Source organism: Struthio camelus, chromosome 21 (assembly GCF_040807025.1).
Source record: "Struthio camelus isolate bStrCam1 chromosome 21, bStrCam1.hap1, whole genome shotgun sequence".
Classification (NCBI taxonomy): domain Eukaryota; kingdom Metazoa; phylum Chordata; class Aves; order Struthioniformes; family Struthionidae; genus Struthio; species Struthio camelus.
In genome coordinates this window covers 815,713-839,136 of record NC_090962.1, presented here as the reverse complement: position 1 = coordinate 839,136, position 23,424 = coordinate 815,713, and the positions used below count along the sequence as shown (strand labels likewise).

The 23,424-nt window shown below is 71.6% G+C and overlaps 2 protein-coding genes across 4 annotated transcripts; one reads left to right on the top strand and one right to left on the bottom strand.

Moving 5' to 3' along the window:
- Nucleotides 1–3,671: 3,671 nt before the first annotated feature.
- Nucleotides 3,672–4,450, bottom strand: HES2 (hes family bHLH transcription factor 2). Its single transcript, XM_068916350.1, has 4 exons — nt 4,355–4,450; nt 4,178–4,273; nt 3,939–4,029; nt 3,672–3,871 (listed from the first exon to the last, which is right to left on the bottom strand). Exons 1-4 carry the CDS (start codon nt 4,448–4,450, stop codon nt 3,672–3,674), a joined length of 483 nt encoding a protein of 160 aa, XP_068772451.1.
- A 2,744-nt stretch (nt 4,451–7,194) lies between these two features.
- Nucleotides 7,195–21,964, top strand: ESPN (espin). 3 transcript variants are annotated; one of them, XM_068916161.1, is made up of 13 exons: nt 7,195–7,488; nt 10,498–10,691; nt 13,517–13,703; nt 13,791–13,973; nt 14,068–14,199; nt 14,619–14,838; nt 14,923–15,191; nt 17,434–17,595; nt 17,686–17,869; nt 18,584–18,610; nt 19,088–19,233; nt 19,700–19,975; nt 20,565–21,963. In XM_068916161.1, exons 1-13 carry the CDS (start codon nt 7,195–7,197, stop codon nt 21,735–21,737), a joined length of 3,447 nt encoding a protein of 1,148 aa, XP_068772262.1. In that variant the 3' UTR covers nt 21,738–21,963. The 3 variants fall into 3 exon arrangements, with proteins under 3 accessions (XP_068772262.1, XP_068772263.1, XP_068772264.1); XM_068916162.1 differs by lacking the exon at nt 18,584–18,610 and having other exon boundaries at nt 20,565–21,962; XM_068916163.1 differs by lacking the exons at nt 17,434–17,595; nt 18,584–18,610 and having other exon boundaries at nt 20,565–21,964.
- The last annotated feature ends 1,460 nt before the right edge of the window (nt 21,965–23,424 follow it).

Genomic DNA, 23,424 nt, shown 5'->3' with positions numbered 1-23,424 from the left:
CGTGCTCTGTTTTTTTTAATTACCAGGCTCATTACAGCTCGTCAGATAGCAGCAGACAGTCTGTGGAAATGCGCACACACACACACGCGCACGTACACACACGCTCATGCGGTCACAGCCAGCGTGGCGAGCGCTTCGAGGGCCTCCCCTTTGCAAAGTGCGCACCGGAGGGATTTATGTCACCAAGGGCCCAGGCACAGCGGTGCCAAGAGTCCCCCCTGGACCTCCCCCACCGCTCGCTCCCACCCAGCCCTGGACACGGGTGCTGCCGCACTCCCCGGAAAGCACAGCGCAGAAAGCCAAGCGGAGGGGCATCGGGCTGGGGACGCCCTCCCACGGGCAGCGCTGCCCCTCTCCGCACCGCCGCGGGCTGGCGTCACCCGACAACACCGTCCCCGGGACTTGGAAGGCCAAGCATTTTCCTGGCCACTATAGTTCCCACCTGGAAGCCATTGCTAAAAGGAAACAAAATGCAAGGCTGATTTGCATTTTCCCACGTCTCGCCTTACACTGGAAGAGCAGCGCTGAGGTCTAATTATACACTCCTGCCGCACCGTGGGGCAGCCAACATGTGCTTCGTGCACTGACTCTGTGCTGCCGGAGGCAGCTCAATTGCTGGAGCAGTTTGCACTGAATTTCAAATGCGGGCCTGGATTGCAAAAGACACCCCAGACCGAAACTGCTCCCCTCTCCACCCGCAGGCACAGGAAGACACTCCCAGACTGAGGGCTCATGCCCGGATCTCCCTCCCCCTCCCACGACCGGATCGTGGGCAAGCGGCGCCCATTACGGAATTTTCCTGGCAGGAGATTTCCGGGGCATCCTCCGAGTTGCTCCTTTGAACTCCAGCAGTTTTCCTGGAGACTTCCCTCCCATGCTCCAGACCATCGCTTGAGAAAGGCTCTTACTCTGCACAGGTGAAGTTGAGCTGCTCTCCAGCAGACCCTGCACCCTCACACGCTCCTCAGAGCTGCAGCCAAATTCCCCCATCCTCACCCGGGGCCAGACAACTCCCAAGTCAGGGTTTGTCTCCCCATTCCTCCAGTTTCTTTTCCAGCTGAGGGCTGGACAAGCGAGGCCATCCCAGCCTGCCGGCCCCCTCGCCATTGGGGCCCTGGCCTGGAGCTGGGGAGGGGAGGAAAAGCAGGGAGCTGTGGTGCTCCCTGGGCTCCCCACAGGTCAAAGGGGCCCCAGAGCACCCCAGAGCACACCGCACCGGTGCCGGCCCTGCGAGGCACCCGTGCCCGCTGTGCTGAGCCTGGCGCCGGCCCGCGCTGGCTGCCCCGGGACAGGCGCACCCACACCGGCCACATGCACGCGGCTGGGGCGAGTCGCCGCACTGCTTTCCCACGCTCGCGCGGCGCTGCGTTACCTGCCTCCGGCTGCCGACGACTGTGCCCAGGACCCTGGAAATGCTGAGCGAAACTGCTTACTCACTGGGAGCCCCCGTGGGTGGCTGAGCCGCGCTCTGCGCAGCATGCCCAGGCAGCTCTCCTGGCCCAGCAGCCTTGTGTAGGCTGCGGCACCATGCATGGCAGGCCCTGCCCGGGGCGCACAGCTCCCTGCCCTCCACTGCCTGCGGTGCCTGAGGTCCGCGGCAGACGGGCCAGGCCAGCAGCCAGGGGCTGGGGAGGACACCGCGCCGTCAGCCCGGCTCAGCCACACTCGGTTGCCCCGCACGGGGCGCTCAGTCCTGCGAGGAGGGGCAGCCCCGACTATGGGCTGGGCCAGCCACCGGCCAGGGCTGCCTAAGGACGAGCTGCTTGTGCCTGCTGCTCCCCAGGAGCCAGCCGTGACCTCCTGCCAGGCCTGCAGGTGCAGACACGCAGCCCGGCTGCCACAGTTTCACTTGGGAACGCCTCTAACTCGGCACGGGCGGGTGACCTGGGCCCTGGGCAGAGATGCCGCATGGCTGCAGGGGTGCCCCAGTGAAGCCGCTGCCTTTGCGGCGCCCAAGACCGGCAGGTCCCAGTGCAGGGACTCTTTTCTCCTCTCCCAGGAGATGCTGCAGCAGGCGGCAGCCCTGGCTGGGGCCCCCCACCTCCCCCAGCTCAGCTGCCCGTTGGGGACAGCACCGGGCACCAAGGCCCGCGGGCTCTGCTGTGCCTGCCGTGCTGCGCGGCACCACCGCTCTGCCTGCGCTGAGGCTCTCGACAGCAGGACAGCTTGTGGCAGTGCCCCAGGCTCTGGGCCAGCACGGACAGCCAGCAGCACCCTGCCTGGACAGGCACCAGCCAAGCTCAGCGACCAGCAGCTGCAGGGAGCCTTCCCATCCCCCTCCTTTCTCTTTCCCTTTCCCTCTTGATTGTCTCAGGCTGAGAAGGAGCTCCGTGAGACATCCCGGGGTTTGAGGAATGGGTGGAAGCGATGGGCTGGAGCAACCAGTAATTAACACTGGTGTAATGATTTTCCTGCTAGGTTTCTCCAGAGGTTTGCATGCTGGTGCTAGAGGATACGAGTTCCCCTGGTGCTGCAATCCAGCACCCAGCTGCACCACTCATGGGAGCTGAGCTGCCCTTGTGCCTCTGTGGGCTCTGCCTCCTGGGGCGGGGAGCACCCGTGCATGGCGGGACATGCAGAGGGTGAGCCGCATGGGTCAGTGGCCTGGGAAGGAGACAACTGCCAGTGCCCGTCCTGACCCCTGTCCTGCACCGTCCCCAGAGCAGCTGGGGCATAGCCAGCCCCACTGAGCGCTCATGGGGAACAGCAGCCTCCCATCTCACCAGGAGTCAGCACACCACGGCCCCCGGCCAGACCCGGTCCTGCGGCCAGGAACCCCCTGCGTGGCACGAGGAGGCCTCCATCCCACACGCGACCATTTGGGAATGCTGCCTGAGGAGAAAGGGAAGAGGAGTGAGCAGAGCCTGCAATCCTGGCAGTGTTGCACCCCAGGGGAGCCCCCCCACGGCCGAGACCAGCAGGAGCCGGGCTCCAGCCCCACGGGAGGCTGCAGCTTGCCAACGTGCAAGGCCGGGGACAAGACCAGACCTGACGTCGGGAGCAGAGCGTGAGCACTGCCAGGCCATTGCATCAAGGCGCCTGTGCTGCAGCATGTCTGGGTAATTAGTGGGGGGCAAGAGCTGAGGCTGGACCACATCAGCTGCCAAGCCCGAGCCCGATGCAAGCGGCCAGGAGGCTGCCAGCGTTTCACTGCTTTCAGGAGAAACCCAGGCAGGACACAACGCCAGCATACTCAGCCTGGGTGTAGGAGGCAGGAGGCAGCCTGCGCCTCGGCGTGGGGAAGACCTGTCCTGGCACTGCAGCTAGCAGCGCTACCCCACGATTCCCAGCCCTGTGCAAAGCTGGCAGTGAAGTCGTGGGGAGGCAGGAGGCCTGGGACCAGCAGGCTGCACCCATCCTTCAGGGCATCGCTGGGAACAGCTGGTCTGCTCCGTCGGTGGTGGCCACGGGCTGCCCTCCTGTGTGGGCAGAGCGGGATCCCCACTCCCTGCCAGCCCCACAGCAGGTGGCCAGGGCCTCCCAGGGCCGCGGTGCCCAGCCGTGCCCTGTCGGCGCACCCCCAGGCACCGCACCGTGGCTTCAGCCAAAGGTTTATTTGTACAAAACGGAGGCGGGGCTCTGTCCCGCAGCCAAAAGAGGGGCTCTGGAGGGGGGCTGTCGGCAGGGCTCTGTACAAATAAATAGGGCTATGTACAGGGTATGTACAGGGGCTACCAGGGCCGCCAGAGTGGGGTGGCGGCAGCGGGTGGTGGCAGCGGGGCGGCCTTGGGGCGGGCAGGCGGCGGCGGCAGCTCCGGGTGGCGGCAGCTCCAGGTGGCGGCGGCAGCTCGGGGCGGTGGCCCGGGGGCCAGCAGGGCACCCAGGCGGGCCAGGCAGGCCCGGTACCCGGCGCAGAAGCTCTCGGAGGGCTCTGCGGAGAGAAGGCCGTCAGCGGGGTCCGCCGGGGCCGGGGCCGGGGCCGGGGCGGCGGGGCTCACCTGGGGCGGCGGGGGCGGCCGGCACCTCCTTCAGGAACTGCACGGTCATCTCCAGGATGTCCGCCTTCTCCAGCTTGGAGTAGCGGGAGCTCTGCGGGGTCACGGGAGCACGGCGGGTCAGCGGCGGCCCGAGGGGAGGGGGCGGGCGGCAGCTCCGGGCGCCGCCGGGCCAGACCGGGAGGGACGGGACGGGACGGGACGGGGGCAGGCGGGGCCGGGGCCGGGGCCGGGGCACTCACGTCCTTGCCGATGAGCGGCAGGATGAGTGTCTTGAGCTGGTTGAGGCTCTCGTTGATGCGGGCGCGGCGGCGCTTCTCCATGAGCGGCTTGAGGGTCTGCGGGAGAAGGGGGGTGAGGGCGGGCGGCGGCGGCGACCCGGCCCGGCCCGGCCCGGCCCAGCTCGGCCCGGGGCTCACCTTGCGCAGCTCGGCAGCGGCGGCGGCGGCGGGGCGGCGGGGCGGCGGGGCGCGCGGGGGCCGCGGGGGCGGCGGCGCGGCGCCCGGCGGGGACATGGCTGCTCCGGTGCTCCGGGACCGCCGCCGCCCCCTTTATGGGCCGCCGGGCCGCCCCGCCTCCGGGCCCCGCGCCGGCGGGGCAGGGACGGCGAGGCACGGAGGCGAGGAGGCAGGGACGGCGGGGCAGGGCCGGGACGGGAGGCAGGGCGGGGAGGCAGGAGGCAGGACGGGGAGCGGGGGGAGGCAGGACGTGGAGGCAGGACGGGGAGGCAGGAGGCAGGACGGGGAGGCAGGACGGGGAGGCAGGACGGGGAGGCAGGAGGCAGAACTGGGAGGCAGGACGGGGAGGCAGGACGGGGAGGCAGGACGGGGAGCGGGGGGAGGCAGGACGGGGAGGCAGGACGGGGAGGCAGGACGGGGAGGCAGGAGGCAGGACGGGGAGCGAGGGGAGGCAGGACGGGGAGGCAGGACGGGGAGGCAGGACGGGGAGCGGGGGGAGGCAGGAGGCAGGACGGGGAGGCAGGACGGGGAGGCAGGACGGGGAGGCAGGAGGCAGGACGGGGAGGCAGGAGGCAGGACGGGGAGGCAGGACGGGGAGGCAGGACGGGGAGCGGGGGGAGGCAGGACGGGGAGGCAGGACGGGGAGGCAGGAGGCAGGACGGGGAGCGAGGGGAGGCAGGACGGGGAGGCAGGACGGGGAGCGGGGGGAGGCAGGGCGGGGAGGCAGGAGGCAGGACGGGGAGGCAGGAGGCAGGACGGGGAGGCAGGACGGGGAGGCAGGACGGGGAGGCAGGACGGGGAGGCAGGAGGCAGGACGGGGAGGCAGGACGGGGAGGCAGGACGGGGAGGCAGGAGGCAGGACGGGGAGGCAGGACGGGGAGGCAGGAGGCAGGACGGGGAGGCAGGACGGGGAGCGGGGGGAGCCGCGCCGGGGGCGGGCAGTGGGGCCGGTCCCGCCTCGGCTGCCGCTGTCCGCGGTGCTGAACCGGCCGGGGCGGCGCTGTCCGCGGTGCTGAACCGGCCGGGGCGGCGCTGTCCGCGGTGCTGAAGCCGCCGCGCGGGGCGGGGATCCGCCCGGCGGAGGGTGAGCGTCCCCCAGACAGGCGCTTGGGCAGCAGCCTTTGCCTCCCCCCCCCCCCAGCCCTCCCCAGGCCGGTGCTCGCTCACGACAGGAGCCAGACAACAGGCAGGGTGGGGAGGCCTGGCCCTCGCCCGGCTCCTACTGTGTGGGCTGCCTTTTCTGCTGGCAGTGCCCTCTCCTGCTCTCCTCAGCGGAGCTACTCTGGCAGACGTTAGTATCCCTGCAAATACTGTCCAGGACAGGGAGACAAACACGCCAGTGCAAGTCCCAGATGCACCACTGCCTCCCCATGGCATTTCTGCATGGGACCGCTCATTCCCACAGGAAGGAGGGAACCCTCCCCGCATCCTGCCGGGGCTGCCCCAGGCCGCAGAGGCCTCCACAGCCACCAGTCTTGCCGACTGTGCCCTGCTGCACCCCGGAGCCCACCCGCAGCATGCAAGCTACACACAGTGCACTGAGAGCAGAGAGGCAGTCTGGGGTCCCTCCCCTCCTGGCTCCTGAGGTCCGTGGGAGAGCCGAGGGGCAGGGTGGGCAGAGGGAGCAGGCCCCCAGGTGCATGGATGGCAGCTCTCACAGACCCTGCTCTTAGGGCACAGGCTAGCTGAGCCCCCTCTCTGGAGCCCTGGCCCTGCAGCGCGGCTGGGCTGCCCGTGGCGAGGAGCGGGGTCTGCCAGTGCAGGGTGCGCTGAGGGAGGTACGGCTGCTCGCGCCACACCGGCTCGCGGGACTGAGGGGCCGTGTGGGCTGCAGTCAGGCCACCAGGCCCAGGGTGCAGGCACACCTCCTGCCCCCGGCTGTCACCCTGCAGACAAAGCTTTTTGCCCAGCCTCACCTTGTGAGCTTGTCCTGCGCAGGCATGGCCCAGACCTTCATGCTCTGCCCCCAGCCAGCCTCTGCTGTCATCTCTGGCTGTCAGGAGTGACTGCAGCCTGCAGGACAAACAGAGGGCACAATCCGAGCTCGGCGACTCTCCTCAGAGGGGACTGCTCACTAATCCTGTGGGTTAGTTTGTTCTGGACAGCTGCAGTATCTCCCCCAGGGACTTTTAGTTTACTTCTGCGTCACTACGCTAGATCCCTCCCTGGGCCCTGCCCGTCCACCCCTGTGCCCCTGCCAGCCCGGGCAGGCCCTTACCCCCCCGCGGAGGCTACGAGGTCTCAGGATGCCACATGCAGGGCCAGAGCCAGAGCCGGGGGAGCCGCGCTGCTCGGCAGCCTTTGGTCAGGAACAGCGCTAGTGGCACTCGGAAGACCTTTTCCGACTCGCTCTGCTGGTGGCCCCGCGGAAGCGCTGTTTCGGGGAGGAAAAGGAGGCTGCAAAGCACGACGCGGCACGACCCTCCGGGGCCGTCCGCTCTGGAAGCCCCCGCGGACCGTCGGGGCGGGGGGGCCGGCTCCGTTGCCCCTCGTCCTGCCGGCAGGGCCGGGCGGCGGCGCTGCCCCGGACGGCGGCGGCCCGACGGCGGCGCGCTGCTGGGCGAGCCGGGCCGGGGGGAGCCGGGGGGGCCGGACCCACCGCCCCCGGCCGCTGCCGGCCTAGGTGGCGCTGCGGCCCCGCGGGCCGGGTGCGGACGGGGGGCTCCCGCCCCGCCGACGGCCCGGCCCCGGGGAGGAGGAGCCGCCGCGCCCCGGGAGCGCCGCGCAGTGCCAAGCGGCGGCCGGGCGGCCCGGCGCGGCCGCTGCCGCTGCGGGCCGGGGCCGGGCCGGGCCGGGCCGGGATGGCGCTGGAGCGGGCGCTGCTGGCGGCGCGGCAGGGCGACGTGGAGGCGCTGCGGGCGCTGCGGGCGGCCGGGCTGCTGCGGCCGGGGCTGCGGGACGCGCTGGGCGCCTCGCCCGCGCACCACGCCGCCCGCGCCGGCCGCCTCGCCTGCCTCCGCTACCTGGCCGCCGAGGCGGAGCTCCGCGGCGACGCGCGGGCGCGCAACGGGGCCACGCCGGCCCACGACGCCGCCGCCACCGGCAACCTCGCCTGTCTCCAGTGGCTGCTCACGCAGGGGGGCTGCGGCGTGCAGGTGCGACCGGGGCCGGGGGCGCGGGGGGGGGGGGGGCGAGGCGGGACCCGCGGCCACGGGCGTGCGCCCTCCGGGGGCTGCTCTTCCACCGGGGCGGCACGGAGCCCGGCTCGCCGCCCCGGGGCCCCTCTCCCCCCCGCCAGCTCCCCATCGGGGCGGCACGGAGCCCGGCTCCCCGCCCCGGGGCCCCTCTCCCCCGCCCCAGCTCCCCACCGGGGCGGCACGGAGCCCGGCTCGCCGCCGTGGGGGCCCCTCTCCCCCCCGCCAGCTCCCCATCGGGGCGGCACGGAGCCCGGCTCGCCGCCGTGGGGGCCCCTCTCCCCCGCCCCAGCTCCCCATCGGGGCGGCACGGAGCCCGGCTCGCCGCCCCGGGGCCCCTCTCCCCCCCGCCAGCTCCCCATCGGGGCGGCACGGAGCCCGGCTCGCCGCCGTGGGGGCCCCTCTCCCCCGCCCCAGCTCCCCACCGGGGCGGCACGGAGCCCGGCTCGCCGCCGTGGGGGCCCCTCTCCCCCGCCCCAGCTCCCCATCGGGGCGGCACGGAGCCCGGCTCGCCGCCGTGGGGGCCCCTCTCCCCCGCCCCAGCTCCCCACCGGGGCGGCACGGAGCCCGGCTCGCCGCCGTGGGGGCCCCTCTCCCCCGCCCCAGCTCCCCACCGGGGCGGCACGGAGCCATGCCGCCCCCCCGCCTCCTGCGGGAAGGGAATTTGGGCCCCGGGAAGCAGCACATGCCACAGCCGGGCTGGCAGGGAGCGTCCCAACCTGTTTTGCTGGCACGTTGCTGCGAGGGGCTCAGACGTCCCCGCAGCCGGAGCATGGTCCAGCTGCTGTCCTCTAGCAGCCTGGACAGCCAGGTGCAAGCCCACGGAGCTGGCACAGCCCGCAGCCTCCTCACACAGGAGCAGTTCAAGGCCCGGGGCAAGAGACTTTCCCTGGCCACCGAGAGTCAAGCCTTCCCCCTCTCGTCACGCCGCAGCGTAGCTCTGTCTTCTGCTGTGCTGCAGGAGTTAGCTTGGGAGCTCTGAGCAGAAACTCTCCAGCCAAGCGCACAGGCAGTTCCCAGTGCCAACCCCCACCCCCCACCCCATGCTACTGCACCATCCTCACAAGTTCATCCAGAGAGACAGCACAGCCAGCCCAGTGCACCGGCTGTGCCCCCACCAAACCCTCACCAGCTCCCCTCTGCTCAGCAGCGTTGCTAACCAGCCTGGCTGCCTCTTCCGCATGCAGTGCCGGTGATGGAGCAGGTCCCAGAAAGCCTGGGAAGGGTCCCAGAAAGCCTGATGGGGTTTAGGCATAGTCCAGAGACCACCAGGCTGGACAGTACCTGCTTTGGCCAGGGTGGAGCAGGTCCCTTCTGCTTCTTGACCTCTGCTCCCAGGCTAGACAGAAATCCGAGCTGAGCCGGCTGCAAAGTGGCAGTGAAGGTCTTGGAAACACCCGCACTTCCTTCCATCTCCCCGGAGCAGGGGATTAAGGCGTGCTCTGGCCCCTCCTGGCAGCAGGGGCCGGAGTGCACCGTGGCAGGCAGAGGGTGGAGCAGGGCCCCAAAAGCAGAGCAGGCATCATGGATGAGGTGCTCCAGAGACAGAGCCTGGCCACGGGGGAGAGTTTCTTTTCGCTCAGGCTTCAGATTTGCACAAGTCTTGTATGCAACGTGTTTGGCCACAGATACGCCATGGGGAGAAGGTCCCACACAGACCATCCTCTGAGCTACCAGCCAGAGCCACAGCAAAGGCTATGCCATTGTGTCCTTCCCTGCGCACACAAGCCCTACACCAGAGCTCCTTAGCACCACACTCCTCCAGCTCCCCGCAAACCAGGGCAGGGAGAGCTGCCTGGACGCGAGGGGCCCTGGAAGAGAGCGCTGGCAGTGAGCAGCGCTGGGGCCGGACCTGCCTTGCATTTGGCTCTGATCCTTCTTACGGGCAGAAGCTCTTCGCACACAACCCCAGGGCAACAACTGGCTGTCCTCGGGGCAGCCAGTCGCAGGGGCCAGCACCTCTGGGCCTGGCGCACACAAGATGCGGCTGCAAGAAGCTGCTGCCAGCTGCAGGGCTCGGTGTCTCTGGGGTGCGCGCGTGCCGAGCCAAGCGCTGGCCGTCCGCGCTGCCGAGGGTGAGGGCTGGGCGCACGAGCAGCCCGGACGCGGCCGAGCCCCGAGGAGAGCACCGGCGCTCGAGCAGGGTGTTTGCGGGTGGGCGAGCTGCAGCGGCCACCCCCGAGGGCGGTGGGTAGCCCCGAGGGCCATCCGGCCTCTCGCAGCAGCCCACTCACGGGGTTACACAACCCATGCAAGCCCTGGGCAGATAAGCAGCTTGCCCAGCGCGATCAAGAAGTAATAACACGTGACAGGGTGGAGGAGGTGGCAGAGATGATTAAGCAGGAAGGACAGGTTCAGCGCCGTTAGGCGCCATCCTGGCCCCGGGCCAGCCCTGCTCTGCGCCCCGGGCACCGCAGCGCAAGAGGGAGCGGAGCGCCCCGACGGAGGCTGCAGAGCTGCCCGGGGGCCCTCCGCGGGGCCGGCTCCGGCAGCGAGCGCCCAGTGGCGGACAAGGGGGCATTGTGCAGGGCTGGCACGGGGGCAGCGGCCAGGCGCCCTGCCGGGGCGCTGCCGAGGCCTCGCAGCCCGGCCACGCCGCGCGCCCGGCCTGGGAAACTGCGGCGAGGCTCCTGCGGGAGGGGCAGGAGCCACCCGAGCTCCTCGGCTCAGCCCGGAGCCATCACCAGGGCAGGGGGGGCAGAGGGCTGCGCTGCCCCCCAGGGCCCGGCGGCCCCCTGGGCACGGCCAGCGCGCCTGCCATCCCGGCCTCCTCTGCTGCCGTCTCCCCCGCGAGGGCTGGCCGTGCTGCGCAGACGCCCCTCTCCACCCGCCAGCCACCCCGGAGGCAGCCCTGGCTGCAGGCCCTCGGCGCCAGCGGCACCGGGGCTGCTCGGCCGCGCGCTGGCCAGGCTCCCCGCAGCCCCCGCCGCGGGGGCCGGGGGGCTGACAGCCTCTCCCTTCCTCCTGCAGGACACAGACAACTCCGGTGCCACTATCCTCCATCTCGCAGCCCGTTTCGGGCACCACGAAGTGATCGACTGGCTCCTCCGCTTTGGAGGCAGCGACCCCACGGCAGCCACGGACACGGGAGCGCTGCCTGTCCACTACGCCGCAGCCAAAGGGGATTTCCCTTCCCTGCAACTTCTGCTAGGACACTGCCCGAGGTAACAGCCCTCCGCCGGGCCGCGCGGCGCTGCCACCGGGCTCTTTCTGGCCCATCCGTAGCCCCGCGAGCCTGGGAGGAGAGGCCGTCGCGGTCCCTCTCACCGTCTCGGGGACGGAGGCTGCGGTGGGCGCACGCAGGGATGCAGCCGTGCTCTGGGCCGGCTCCGAGGGCGCCGCGGCAGCGGCACCGTCCGGGAAGTCAGCTGCCCGTCCTTTATGGCCCGGAGAGAAAGGGCGAGGAGGAGAGTGGCGAGGCTGACAGAAATATTGCTGCCTGCGCCGAGCGGGATTTGTTCTCGGCGCTTTTGGTCGGGGGTGATAACACAGCCGCCTTTGTCCGCCCCAGCGTTATGTAAATGGATTAGGCTGCTCGCGGGAGAAAGGCTGCTGCCGTCGCGGGGAGACGACCTTCCCCGTCGCTGCAGCCGCGCAGGCTGCGGGCATCGCGGCCTCGGGACGCGCCGCGCTCACCAGCCACGGCCGGGCCATGCGATTACGCTGCCTCTAAGCTGCTTTCCCACGGTGGGCAGAGGCTCCTGCTATAAACAACCCAGGATGCAGGCTCAGCCGGCCCCGGGGAGCACCACAGCGTGCACGGGGCCGGTGGCAGGGACCCACTCCGGCGCCAGCCTCCCCAACCCCTCATCTTCCTCACGGCCATGGACAGGCCCTGGGGGGCTGCCCAGCACAGCTGCGCCCAGGGCAGCCTGTGGGATGGCTCAGCACCCCCATGGCCCAGAGGGGGCCGGGGCTCGGCAGGCCCCCGGCTCACTGGGCGAGCTCCTGCACTGGGCACTGCTCCGTGAGCAGGGCAGCCCTGAGCACCAGCAGCTTCTCCAGCAGCTGCCGCCACAAAGCACCTTCCAGGGCAGACCTTCCTCGGCGCCGAGCCGAGCCGAGCCGAGCCGAGCCGAGCCGAGCCGAGCCGAGCCGAGCCGAGCCGAGCCGAGCCGAGCCGAGCCGAGCCGAGCCGAGCCGAGCCGAGCCGAGCCGAGCCGAGCCGAGCCGAGCCGAGCCGAGCCTCTGGCAGCCTCCCAGCACCTGCACCCACACCAGTCCCCACCCCAGGGTTTATCTCCTCGGCCCAGGTGTGCCCAAGCCCTGGCACCTGTGGTGCCCGCAGGGGATTAACCCCATCCGGGCAGGCTCGGTGCTGCACCGCGGCGGCTGCCCTGCGACCGCGTGGGACAGCAGGCCTGCATGAAACGTGCTTGGCGGCAGTGCTTGTACATTGAATTTCATGCTCCCGCTGGGGTCACTTTCGTTGCGGTCACCTGCCTTCCCTAGTGAAGAAAGCCCTGAATTATTTACTGCTTGCGCCCGCCCTGCTCTCAGGCCTGCAGCGCACGGGAGGCTCCGTTACAGCTGTGAAATTCAATGCCCGGGCGCTGCGGGACGTGGCTGCATGCAGCCGCCGCTGCGGGGACCGTCACCGGCCCGGTGGCCGGCCACGGCGGCCCGCGGGCAGCGCGTGCCAGCAGCCCGGCCGCGGCGGCCCGGCAGCTGGTGCCGCGGGGGGCGGCCAGGCGTGGGGTCGCGCCGTCTGGCCAAGCCCCGCGGGGCCCGGCACGCGCAGCCCGGCTCCCAGATGGCGGCCACCGGTGCGGATTAGCCCCTTCCAGATTATGGGAAGCAGCTCTTCTGCATTGCAAACGGGCCCGTTACCGCGATGAGCTGGCGGCCGGCCCGTGCCACCCTGCCGTCGGGACGCGGGCAGGGGAAGAGGTCGACGTCGTGCCAGCGTGGCAGACCCGGCACGCAGCCGCCTAGCTGACGGGACGGGACGGGATGGGGCGGGATGGACAGGAGGGAGGAGACCGGCGGGAGCCGCACGGCAGGGCAGCGCCGGGCCCCGGGACACCGCGTGGCTGCGCCGCGCCGGCCACGGCCCTTCTCACAGTTACAAGGATCAATTATTAAGGACCCGCGATCTTTGCGATAACAGAGTGGAGTATTTATTGCTCTTCCTTTTTTAAATATTCAACAGGTTTTTATGGAGTGTTTAATAAAGCAGCTCCCTGCGAGGCTGGGGTCGGCCACCAGCCCCTGGCTGCAGGGATGCAGGGATGCGGGGATGCAGGGGTGCAGAGATGCAGCGGTGCAGAGATGCAGGGATGCGGCGATGCAGGGATGCAGGGGTGCAGGGATGCAGACACACAGGGGTATGGGGAGGGCAGTGCTTGCGGCCCCGTTTGGCCATGGGCCCGAGGACTGTCTGCTCCCTGCTTCCCAGGCTGGGGGGCTGCAGCGTGCCGGCACCCGCCGGGTGCTGCAGAAAGCAGAGCGGCAGCTGGCAGTGGGAGCTGGCACAGCCGCGGCTGCTGTCACCCAGCGCCGCCGGGGCCACAGCCAGAGGCCAAGGGCAGGACCGGCGCGGCCGAGCCAGGCAGAGCCGTCGTGTGGGTCCGCCTGCCCCCAGGCAGCTCTGCAGTGCAGCCTGCTGCAGCAGCCCCACGGTTACTGGGTGCCTAAGCCGCTTATTTAAAAATACTGCTAAATTGCAGTGTCCAAAAACAGCCGAAGGAATGAGATTAGCTTAAGCGTGCTTATTAACTTAATGACCTCCAGCGGGAGCTGCTGCATCTGTGAGGGCAGCTACGGGAGAGCCGTGGGGTGGACGGGCTGCAGCCCACACTGGCTGGCGGCTGGGGCTGCTCCCGGTGCCCCGGTGTCCCCAGCGCCCGGGTGCCCCCCACACCCCCTGTGCCCTTGTGTCCCCTCTGCCCAAGCTGCCCCCGTGCTGCCCCCGCACCGGGGGTCAGAGGGTCCCCGGTGGATGTGCGGGCGAGGGCAGCGGGTGACCGGCGCTGTGCTCCCCTTGCAGCACGCTCAGTGCCCAGACCAAGACCGGTGCCACCCCTCTGTACCTCGCCTGCCAGGAGGGCCACCTGGAGATCATCCAGTACTTGGTGAAGGACTGCGGGGCCGACCCCCACGTGCGCGCCTATGACGGCATGACGCCCCTGCACGCCGCGGCCCAGATGGGCCACAACACCGTCATCGTCTGGCTGGTGAGCGCGGCACGGGCGCCGGGGCGCGGGCACAGCGGGGCCGCCGAGGGGCCGCCGGGGCCGCGCTCAGCCGCCTCCGCCGCCCAGATGAGCTTCACCGCCGTGAGCCTCTCGGAGCGGGACGACGACGGCGCCACGGCCATGCACTTTGCCGCCAGCCGCGGCCACGCCAAGGTGCTGAGCTGGCTGCTGCTGCACGGCGGCGAGATCAGCACCGACGCCTGGGGGGGGACGCCGCTGCACGACGCCGCTGAGAACGGCGAGCTGGAGGTGGGTGCCGGGGCCGCGGGGCGCCCGGGTGGCGGGGGAGCGCATGGGGCTGGCCAGGGTGCCCCAGCCCTGCCACGCGCCCACCTCCCCCCAGTGCTGCCAGATCCTGGTGGTGAACGGCGCCGACCTCAGCGTCCGCGACCAGGACGGCTACACGGCGGCCGACCTCGCCGACTACAATGGCCACGGCCACTGCGCTGAGTACCTGCGCACCGTGGAGAACATGGTAGGGGGGGCAGCCGGGCCCTGGTACGCACTGGCCGCATGGGCACGTGGCCAAGGCTGGGCACCAGCCCACGGTGCTGTCAGTGGCTAATGACTTCTGTGGGCAGATGGGATGGGATGGATGGGTGGGATGGGGATGGGATGGGATGTGGTGAGATGGCATGGGATGTGATGTGATGGATGGATGGGATGAGCTCAGATGGGATGGGATCAGATGGATGGATGGGATGTGATGGGATGGATGGATGGGATAGATGGGATGAGCTCAGATGGGATGGGATGGGATGGATGGATGGGATGGGATGTGATGGGATGGATGGATGGGATGAGCTCAGATGGGATGGGATGTATGGATGGGAGGCATGGTGGAGCCCGAGCCATGCCCCAGCTGAGCCCTGCTGAGTGCTGCTTTGCCGCCAGAGCGTGGAGCACCGCGTGCTGTCGCGGGACCCCTCCGCCGACGGGGAGTGCCGGCAGCCCGACTCGGGCATGTCATCGCCCAACACCACAGCGTCGGCGCCCCCAGCCCGCTTCCAGGTGGGCTCCCCGGCCAGCACCCTCTCCAACTACGACTCCTGCAACTCCAGCCAGTCCAGCACCGGCGAGAAGCGGGGCAGCCAGCCCGGCACCGCCGCAGCCCGTGAGTGCAGCCGCGCCAGGGGTGGGCGGCGGGGACATAGTGCCAGGGCGCATGGCAAGCCCTGCTGACCCTGCTGCCCCACAGGCGTCCCCGCCACAGCGCTTACGGACATGCAGGCCTACATGGACATGCTGGACCCCGAGCTGCGGCCGCGGGGCAGGGGACCGGGCGGCGAGGGCCCCCCACCGCCCCCTGGCTTCCCACCACCGCCGCCACCACCGGGCGCCCGGCCGCTGCCGCCGCCACCCCCCGGCTATCCTGCACCCACGCCGCCTGCCCAGCACACTGCCGATATCTATGTGCGGGCCAAGAACAACCTGCGGCATGTGGAGAGCCAGACGCTGCACAGGGAGGTAGGGCCCCGCCGGGCACCTGGCCCCAGCTGCCATGATGTCCCTGGCCCAGTGCTGCCTGCTGCGGGCCCCGTACTGGGACAGCACAGGATGGGATGTGCCACCTGTCCTATGCATTCCTCCCATCCCATCCCATCCATCCATCCATCCATCAATCCATCCATCCCATCACATCCATCCATCCCATCCATCCATCCATCACATCCCATCCATCCATCCATCCATCCCATCCATCCATCCATCCATCCATCCATCCCATCCATCCATCCCATCACATCCATCCATCCCATCCATCCATCCATCCATCCATCCCATCCATCCATCCCATCACATCCATCCATCCCATCCATCCATCCATCCCATCCATCCATCCATCCATCCATCCCATCCATCCATCCCATCACATCCATCCATCCCATCCCATCCATCCATCCCATCCCATCCCATCCATCCATCCATCCATCCATCCCATCCATCCCATCCCATCCCATCCATCCATCCATCCATTCCATCCATCCATCCCATCACATCCCATCCATCCATCCCATCCCATCCCATCCATCCATCCCATCCCATCCCATCCCATCCCATCCATCCATCCATCCCATCCATCCATCCCATCACATCCCATCCATCCATCCCATCCCATCCCATCCCATCCCATCCCATCCCATCCCATCCCATCCCATCCCATCCCATCCATCCATCCCATCCCATCCCATCCATCCATCCCATCCATCCCATCCATCCCATCCATCCCATCCCATGCCATCCATCCATCCATCCCATCCATCCCATCCATCCCATCCCATCCCATCCATCCCATCCCATGCCATCCATCCATCCATCCCATCCATCCCATCCCATGCCATCCATCCATCCATCCCATCCCATCCCATCCCATCCATCCCATCCCATGCCATCCATCCATCCATCCCATCCCTCACATCCCATCTCATGCATGCATCCCATCCCATCCCATCTGCCCGCGGGAGTCATTAGCCACCGACAGTGCCGCAGGCTGGTGCCCGGCCTCGGCTACAGGCCCATGCAGCCAGCGCGTACCGGGGCCTGGCTGCCCAGGGGTGAGGGCAGGGCAAGCGCGGGAGGGCACGGGGGCTGGCAGGGCGCTTCCCTGCGTAGCCTGGCACACCATGCCAGCCCCAGCTGCCCGTGCAGCGCAGGTGCCGCAGCAGGTGCCCTGCAGCACTGCGCAGCCCACGCGCCCGTCCCGCCGCCTGCCGCAGCGGGCGCAGCGGGGCGGCACCGTGCCGGCGTGCTGGGCTGGCGCTGGGCGGGGGCCGGAGCGGGGCCAGGTGAGCGGGGAGGTGCGAGCGGCAGCGGCGGCGGCCGTGACGGTGTAACCCGAGCGCCTGGCTCCGGTGTCACCCTGTGCCGTGGGTGTCGGGTGGCGCCGCCGCCGCTGCCAGCAGCGGAGAGGGCTCAGGTGGGCGCCGCGCAGGTAAGAGGGGTGCTGCCAGCCGCCCCCAGGGCTGCGGTGCCCCCGGGACGGGCACACGAGGGATGGTGCCGGGGAGCTGGGGCTGGCTCCGCACCGCAGCCTGGCAGCGGGGAGCGGCGTCCCGCCCGCCGGGGCTTGGGCACAGCGTGGGTGCCACCGTGGCCTGGCGGGGCTGGGGCAGCGCGGCCGGCAGCACCCTGCTGCAGGGGGCTGAGCACGGGCTGGGCTGCGGGGAGCGGGGCTGGCGTGGTGCCCGGCGGCACCCGGAGCAGGAAGGGCTGCGCCGCCCGTGTTGACTTAGCTGGGGCCGCTTGCCGCCGCCGAGCCGTGCCGTGCACGTCAGCGGGCAGAGGTGGGGCGCTGGGGACATGCAAACAGCGGGGCCCCAGCAGCCGGCAGCGGGCCCCACGCCGCGGCCCAAAGCCCCCACGGTATGTGCCGGGGTGAGCTGAGGCCGCGCCACCGCGGGGCTTAATGCATTAATAGCGACATTGATAGCGGGGTTTGCAGCCGGGGCTCGGCCCCACGGGGATAAGCTCCCGGCTAATCCGCGGGGCCGGGATTCGGCACTGCCGTTCCCACGCGCTTCCCGGGGGGGTCCCGGTCGAGGCTCGGCCGGGCTCCCGGGCCAAGGTGGGCTGCGGCGGCACGGCCTGTGTCCCGCCGCGTGCCGGCGGCTCGGCCCGGCGCCCCGGTGCCCTGCCCCAAGGCTGAGCACGGGGCCGGCGGCGGGGCGAGCTGTGCGCCTCGCGGCCCCGCTGAGCCCGGCTCCCGCCGCAGCTGGCGTCGCGCGAGAGCAGCCCTGAGGGCCTGCGGCGGGCCGACTCCACGAGGAAGTCGAGGAACTTCGGCAAGCAGCCAAGCACGGGCGACTACTACAAGCAGCTGGGGCCCGGGGCGGCCGAGCCGCCCGCGCCCCGCCGGATGGCGCACAGCGAGGAGGTGAGCGCCGGGCGCGCATCCCGGGCGCCCCCGGCCCCGCGCCGCCTCGGCCGCCGCGCCGGGGTCACGGCAGCCCGTGCTCTCTTGCAGGCGCCGCTCCTCTCCCCGGACACCATGCACAACGGGGCCGCGGCGGAGAGCAAGCCCGGGGCGGAGGTGCCGCCGCCGCCGCCACCACCGCCGCTGCCCGCCGCCGCCTGCCCGCCGCCCCCGCCGCCGCCCCCGCCGGCCGAGCCCCCCGCCGGCCCCCGCCGCTCCTCCTCCTCCACGGGAAGTAAGTCCCGGGGTCCTGGGCGAGGGCTCGCCGCACAGAGTGGGGAGAGGGGCACCCGGCTCGGTTGTCCCACGGCACCGCTGCCCCTCTGCCAAGGGCTGCCTGCAAGCACGCGTGGCGCCGTGGGCACGGGGCCGCGTGCACGGGGCAGCGGGCACGGGACAGTGTGCATGGGGCAGCGTGCACGGGGCAGCACGCACAGGACTGTGCACAGGACAGCGTGCACGGGGCAGCGCGCAGGGGGACAACGTGCATGGGGCAGCGAGCAGGGGGACAGTCTGCATGGGGCAGCATGCATAGACCAGCACAGAGGGGGCAGCGAGCACAGGGCAGCAAGCACAGGACTGTGCACAGGACAGCGTGCATGGGGCAGCGTGCAGGGGCCAGTGTGCACGGGGCAGCACACGTTGGGCAGCACGCGCGGGGCAGCAGGCCCCCGGCGCGAGCCGCGGCCTCGTGGTGCCCGTGCCAGCGTGCCGGGGCGCAGCAGCTCCCCCGGCTCCAGCCGCCTTGGCGCCGGGTCGTTTCACTCTGCTCCTCTGCTCCTCACGGCCCTCTCTGTCCTTCTCTCCATCGGTCTCCGCGCGGGGGCTGCCGTGCCCGCCCGCCCCCACTTGCTCTCACTGCTGGCTGCTTCTCTTCTCTCTTGTCTTGTGGTGGCCAAATCCTTCCTCTGCTTCCCGTGCCGCGCCGCGCCTCGGCTTCTCCCTCTAGAAGGAAAAGCTTTGAGGCAGATGAAGAGTAAGTACCGCCGGCGGCGGCAGCTAGCGAGGGAGGGCCCGCGGCAGCGGCAGCCGCTGGGGCCGGGGCCAGGCCAGGCGCGGAGCCGCGCACAGAGGGCCTTTGTTCGGGCTCATCCGGCCGGCTTTGCCCCGCCACGTGAGCGCCGCCGGGCTCCCCCCCGCCGCCACCGCCGATTACCGCCGCCGGCTGGCAGCCGCCGCGCGCCCGCTTTATTAGCGCGGCGCCCCGGGGACGGGGGCTCTCAGCCGCCGCTTAATGACATTTCCTCCTGCCCGCGGGGCCGTGAGCACCAGCGGCTGCCGCGGGCCGGGGCGGCGCGGCAGGGCGGCCGGGGCAGCGCTGCTGCCGGCCCGCCGGTGCCATGGGCCGCTAGGGAGCCGCGCATGGCCGGCACGGACGGTGGGTGCCCGGCGAGCCCGGGGACGGGGGCCGCCGCCTGCGGGCGCCCTGACTGCCCCCGGCTGCCTCCGCCAGGTACCAAGTCGTTCAACATGATGTCCCCCACCGGCGACAACTCGGAGCTGCTGGCCGAGATCAAGGCCGGGAAGAGCCTCAAGCCGACGCCGCAGAGCAAAGGCTTCACCACCGTCTTCTCCGGCAGCGGCCAGGCAGGGGCCAACGTAGGTGACGGCGGGGGCCGGCGTGGGGCTGGGGAGGCCGCGGGAGCTGGGTGACGACGAGCCGCAGGCGCCTGCTGCTGCCTCACCCCGAGCGGCATGGGAGAGCGGGGTGCTGCACCCTGCCAGCCCTGCTGCCACGGGGGTCGGGGTGGTGGGGCAGCCTGCTGCGGGCTGTGCCATGCCGTGCTGTGCTGCACTGGGCCATGCCATGCTGTGCTGCACCGCACTGTGCCATGCCACGCTGTGCTATGTTGCACCATGCTGTGCCGTGCTGCACCGCGCCGTGCTGTGCTGCACCATGCTGTGCCATGCTGCACCGCACCATGCCATGTTGCACCATGCTGTGCTGTGCTACACTGCACCATGCCGTGCTGTGCTGCGCCGTGCCAGGGGCACGCACGCAGTGCCGCGGAGCCCCAGACGCTGGCAGCCGCCAGCACGGCACCAACACCCCCTCCCTCTGCAGGCCGAGTCGCCAGCATCCTCCCCGTCGCCGGCGAGGACGCCAACCCCGCCGGCCACCCCTGAGGCCACGGCGGCGCCACGGGTGAGCAGCTCCCCGGAGCCCGTGGTGAACGGGAGCTCGCCGGTGCCGGCGGCGGGGGCCGGGGGCCCGCCGGACGCGGAGGCCCTGGTGCCGAGCCACGACGAGCAGGGCCGGCCCATCCCCGAGTGGAAGCGGCAGGTGATGGTGCGCAAGCTGCAGCTGAAGATGCAGGAGGAAGAGGAGCAGAAGCGCAAGGTAGGGAGGGGGCTGCGCGGCGGCAGCCCCGCGCGCTGTGCGCGGCGAGCGCAGCCGGGCGGGAGGCGCGGGGCTGCGGAGCGTGGCAGCCCCGCCGCCGGCACCGAGCGCCAGCCCGGCCGAGGAGAACCACCGCGGCCCAGGCGCCTCTGCGGAGCCGGTGCCGCCCAGCAGCAGGAGCTGGGCGCTCGCGGCGCCGCCTCGCCTCCGGCGCGATGGGGCCGGCCCCGGCGCGGGGCTGCCCCGGGCGCGCTGCACGCCTCGCCCCCGCGCCGCCTGCCGCGGCTGCTGCATGCTCTGCCGCTCGCGTTTCCCCGCAGCCCGGGTCCCCCCGGCCCCGGCCCCGGCCCCGCGGCGCCGCTGCAGGGAACCGTCTTGCGTGGCCGGCCAGCGGTGTAACGCGCGCACGGAGCCGCCGCCGCCACCGCCGCCCGCCGCTGCCCGGCGTCTCTGCTCCATCGCGCCGCCACCGCCGCCGCCGCCGCCCCCTCCGCCGGCCGCCGCGCGGCTCGGCGCGAGCGAGGGCTAGCCCGCGTGCAGGCCCCCGGCCGCCTCCTGAGCAGCTGTTTTGCCCTTTTTCCCGCCCTAGCTGGAGCCCGGGAGCGTCTCGGCCGCCGCGCGCTGGCGCTGCCCCCCGGCCCGCGGGGGCGTGCTGGGACCCTTTGGGCAGCTCATGACGGAGGAGGACATTCTCCGCATTGAGAGGCAAATCGAAAACCTGCAGGTGATGCACGAGGTGCAGAGGGTGCAGCCGGCGCTGGAGCAGCTGGAGGAGGAGCTGCAGCAGCTCCTGCCGCTCTCGGCCGCCCCGGCCCAGCAGCGCTGCAGCCGCAGCCCCAAGCGCGTGCAGGGCCGCGCCGCCCCCCTGCCCGCCTGGTGCAGCCCCATCTCCGCGCTGCTGAAGAGCCTGGCCGCGCTGCTGGCCGCGCTGGGGGGCAAGGAGGGCCCGGGGGGCCCCGCCGGCGGCGCCCGCCGCGACGCCCGGCAGGAGATGCTGCAGTGCGGCGTCCGCGTCAAGACCCTCAAGGCCATCTACGAGCCGCCGGCGGGGGCCGGCCCCCGCGTCTGCAGGCGGGAGCGGGCGCCCGTGCCGGAGCGGGAGCAGGGCGAGCAGCCCGGGGCCGGGCACGCCGCGGGGCCGGAGCCACCGGGGCGCAGCCGCCCGCGGGGCCGGGGCCAGGGCCGCAGGGAGCGCGTCGTCTCCCTCGTCCTGGAGCGCTGGAGGGCGGCGGCGGCGGCGCGGCGGCAGGCGGTGGGCAGGCTGCTGGCCCGCTGGCGGCGCGGCGGCAGCCGGGTGCCCGGCCGGCAGATCCGGCGTCCCAGCCGCGCCAACCCGCTCTACTGGCCCCAGCACTTCCTGCCGCACGCGGGCGGCCGGCCCCTGCCCTACGACAGCCTCTCGCTGCACCTCTTCATGCTGGGCTACTTCCAGCTGCTGGAGATGGCGCTGAGCCGGGAGGAGCGGCGCTTCCGGCACCTGCTCTGCTGCGAGATGTTCGACCGCCTGGGCAGCCACCCCTGGCAGCGCGTCCGCCGCTTCCACCGCGCCGCGCTCCAGCGGGTGGAGGCCGGCCGCCGCGGCTGGCTCGACGGCTTCGACGACCTCACGCAGCGCTTCTTCGGGGACGGCCCCGCGCCGGCGCCGGCGGCCAGCCCCCCGGCCCCCGAGCCCCCCGTCCTGGCAGAGGACGTCTGCGGCTGCATAGAGCGCAGCTTCTCCTTCGGGGAGGAGGAGGAGGAGGCCGAGATGGGCGACACCTGAGGGCTGCGGCCGGCGGTGCCGGGGGCCGCGGCGGCAGCCGTTCCTGTGGCCGCGGCGGCGGCAGCAGCGGTGGTTCCCGCGGCGGCAGCAGCGGTGGTTCCCGCGGTGGCAGCAGTGGTTCCCCCGGCGGCAGCAGCAGCGGCGGCGGCGGCGGCGGTGCAGCGCGGCTCGGCCGGGGCGAGACGGGGCGCCGAGCTGGCCGGCGGGGAAGGGCGGCGGAGGGGTGACGCGCTGTCCGTTGCAGGAGCAGGAGGAGGAGGCGCGCCTGGCCAGCGTGCCGGCCTGGAGGAGGGACATCCTGCGCAAGAAGCTGGAAGAGGAGAGGTGAGTGGGGCCGGGCGCCGGTGCAGGTCTCGCCGCCGCCGCCGCCGCCCCGCGCTAACGGCCTCTCTCCCCTTTGCTTCCGCAGGGAGCAGAAACGGTGAGTGCGCTTGTCCCCTTCCCCGCGGCGGGCGGCCGGGCAGGCGCCAGCCGGCGTCACCCGGTGCCCTCCGTTGCCGAACAGGCAAGAGCAGGAGAAGCTGAGGCGCGAGGAGGAGGAGAAGGAGAAGGAGCAGTCGGAGAAGCTAAGGACTCTTGGGTACGATGAGACCAAGCTGGCGCCCTGGCAGAGGCAGATCATCCTGAAGAAAGGGGACATAGCCAAGCACTAGGCGCGCGGTGCCGCCCTCCGGCCCGCTGCCCGTCGCCCCGCGCCGGCGGCCCGCTCTTCGCCGCGGAGGAGGCGGCGGGTCCCGTGCGGTGCCGCGCCGCCCCCGCCGCAGGGACCAGCCCCGCGCAGCCTCCTCCCGCGGCGAAAGGCGCCCCGGCCCGGCGCTCCCGCCTGGCCGCCCCGCGGAGCGCCCGCCGCCCCCGCCGGTGCCGCCCGCCCCAGCTCCCGTCCCGCTGACGCCCCCTCGCCCCGAGGCGTGCCGCCCTGCCTGCACGCCGTGCCGGCACCGTGCGCGCCGCCAGCCCCGTGCGCACTGCCAGCCCCGTGCACGCTGTGCCAGCACTGTGTGCCGTGAGCCCCGTGCACGCCACCAGCCCTGTGCACACCGCTGGCCCTGTGCATGCCACCAGCCCCGTGCCCACCACCACCCCGTGCACACTGCTGGCCCCGTGCACGCCGTGCCAGCACTGTGTGTGCCATCACCCTGGGCACACCAGCAGCTCTGTGCATGCCACTGGTCCTGTGCACACCGCCGGTCCTGTGCACACCGCTGGCCCTGTGCATGCCACCAGCCCCGTGCCCACCACCACCCCGTGCACACTGCTGGCCCCGTGCACGCCGTGCCAGCACTGTGTGTGCCATCACCCTGGGCACACCAGCAGCTCTGTGCACACCACTGGCCCCGTGCGCACTGCCGATCCTGTGCACACCACTGGCCCCGTGCGCACTGCCGATCCTGTGCACACCGCTGGCCCTGTGCACACCGCCAGCCCCGTGCGCACTGCCGATCCTGTGCACACCGCCGATCCTGTGCACACCACTGGCCCCGTGCACACTGCCGGTCCTGTGCACACCACTGGCCCCGTGCACACTGCTGATCCTGTGCACACCGCTGGCCCCGTGCACACCGCCAGCCCCGTGCGCACTGCCGATCCTGTGCACACCGCCGATCCTGTGCACACCACTGGCCCCGTGCACACTGCCGGTCCTGTGCACACTGCCAGCCCCGTGTGCACTGCCGGTCCTGTGCTCGCA